General features: G+C 37.5%; 1 protein-coding gene across 1 annotated transcript; it reads right to left on the reverse strand.

Annotated features, from left to right (window-relative positions):
• pmchl (pro-melanin-concentrating hormone, like) lies at positions 1-606 on the reverse strand. Its single transcript, XM_056746759.1, has one exon. It carries the CDS (start codon positions 478-480, stop codon positions 106-108), a length of 375 nt encoding a protein of 124 aa, XP_056602737.1. The 5' UTR covers positions 481-606; the 3' UTR covers positions 1-105.
• Between the last annotated feature and the right edge of the window lie 1,229 nt (positions 607-1,835).

Consider the following 1,835-nt stretch of genomic DNA (forward strand, 5'->3'; position numbering starts at 1 on the left):
AGATGGAATGAACATTTATATTCTGTCCAAGCAACAATAGATCAGGACAGGGCAAATCTGTTGATATCAGCAGCTCTCTTTCTTCTCCTCAGTATCCCAGAAAACTCAGACCTCCCAGCATGGTCGATACACTCGGCCCACCATGCACCTCATTGTGTCCCTTCTGATGATGGCGATGCCTGGGCTCTGGTCTGAACTGGTATCTCTGCGCTCTGTGCTGAGCATGTTCTCAAGGAGGCTGAGATGAGGTGCTCCTCTGTCCAGTGACTTGAGCATCCTCAGCAGATTGGAGTCGGCCACCACGATGATCTTGGAGCCGCCTGGTCCGGATCTTAGATCGTTCTCCTCGAAGCTCTCGCTTAAGCCTTGCTGGTCTGTTTCCATCTCATCAGCTTTGGTCATGGGGAGAGCCGCGGATCTGGAGTAGCACTCGGACAAAAGTGCGATAGTCATGAGGATGGTTGCGAGGGAGAGCTTCATTCTTGACTTTGAGGAAGCGGTTCAGCTGGTGTCCCTTGTCGTGTCTTGCAAGGTGGTTTGATGATGGTGTCCCATCCATTCCCTTATATATGGTCATCGTCTGGAAGGTGCCGTGTTACCTAAGATCTGTCATGACATGAGGTCATGGGTACATTGCAAATATAATATAAAACAACCCCCCCAAAATACACTGATGAGACCACTAACAGAGCTCAAGTGTTTTGTTTGGTTGAAAGATGATTAAAGATTCCTTGCCACGTGTTTTGTGTTCAACACTTAGACCACAGGGCTCCCCTGAGTGGGCATCTGAAGAGAAGATATAATTCCAGAATCTTCACACTTTGAAACAATCGGAAAGGATTACGGACCTGTTGAAAAGTCATAAAGAGATTCAGTCCCTAGGGGCCCAAAATGAAGAGCAAAGCATTCAGCAGGAGGTTCTGTTATTTAGTTTTGATAAACATTGTCTTCTCCTGACAATGTAGCAGGTGCTTCCATTTCTATCACACAGCATGTAGACTAAGATGAATAGAGCTTTACCGCTGGTAAATGCTACTTGATAAAGAGAACATCAATACATTCATCATCCTCTGAATAAACTCATTGAAACTAAGCACTTTAGGGAAGTTTTTGGTGAAAACATTACTTACACCTCTGCAATACAGGTAATCTTAAACATTGGACTTCAAATATGGGATGATGTCTTTATTGTTAAATGTTGTTTATCCCTATTTCAGTATTTTATTAAACTGGGGTCGAATTAACAAAACATTCTAAAACTGCCATGTTTTTTCTTAACTTCTAATATAAGAAAAAAGTTAGGAATCTTATGTATTCTTAGAAAAAACTTCTTAAGACAGTTCTTAAACTTTTCTCAAGACTGATCTTAAATTAAGAAAAAAAATGGCCCGTTGTGGTAACCCTATAATAACTCTCATTTATAAATCATTAACAAAGATTATATAAAGCTTAACAAATCATAAGTTAATTATGTTCACACAGCTAGAAATATGAGATAATGTGCTTGTTAATGTTAACTAGTTTTGCTAAGCATTATCTAATGATAAACAGATCATTATTTCATGTAAATTGAAATGCTTACAAATGTCATAAAACTTTTATTTCTTGTGATCATGCACTTTTAAAAAATCTGTAAAGGATTTTGAGATGGTTTACAATGATTAAAAACGTAATTTAGAAATTTTTAATAAACAGTTTATAATGCTTAACAGATCCTTAGTTAATATAACATTTTACATTTATTTTACATGTACTTAAAAAAACTTTTACATTTACAAATGTTGTTTAAAACTTGCTTGGTAATTACAATACATCACAAACTTTTAATTTAATCT

This window comes from Triplophysa dalaica, chromosome 4 (genome assembly GCF_015846415.1).
Source record: "Triplophysa dalaica isolate WHDGS20190420 chromosome 4, ASM1584641v1, whole genome shotgun sequence".
Classification (NCBI taxonomy): domain Eukaryota; kingdom Metazoa; phylum Chordata; class Actinopteri; order Cypriniformes; family Nemacheilidae; genus Triplophysa; species Triplophysa dalaica.

Excerpts from the sequence above, each read along its gene's own strand:
- pmchl (XM_056746759.1), bottom strand. The coding sequence starts at position 480 with ATGAAGCTCTCCCTCGCAACCATCCTCATGACTATCGCACTTTTGTCC.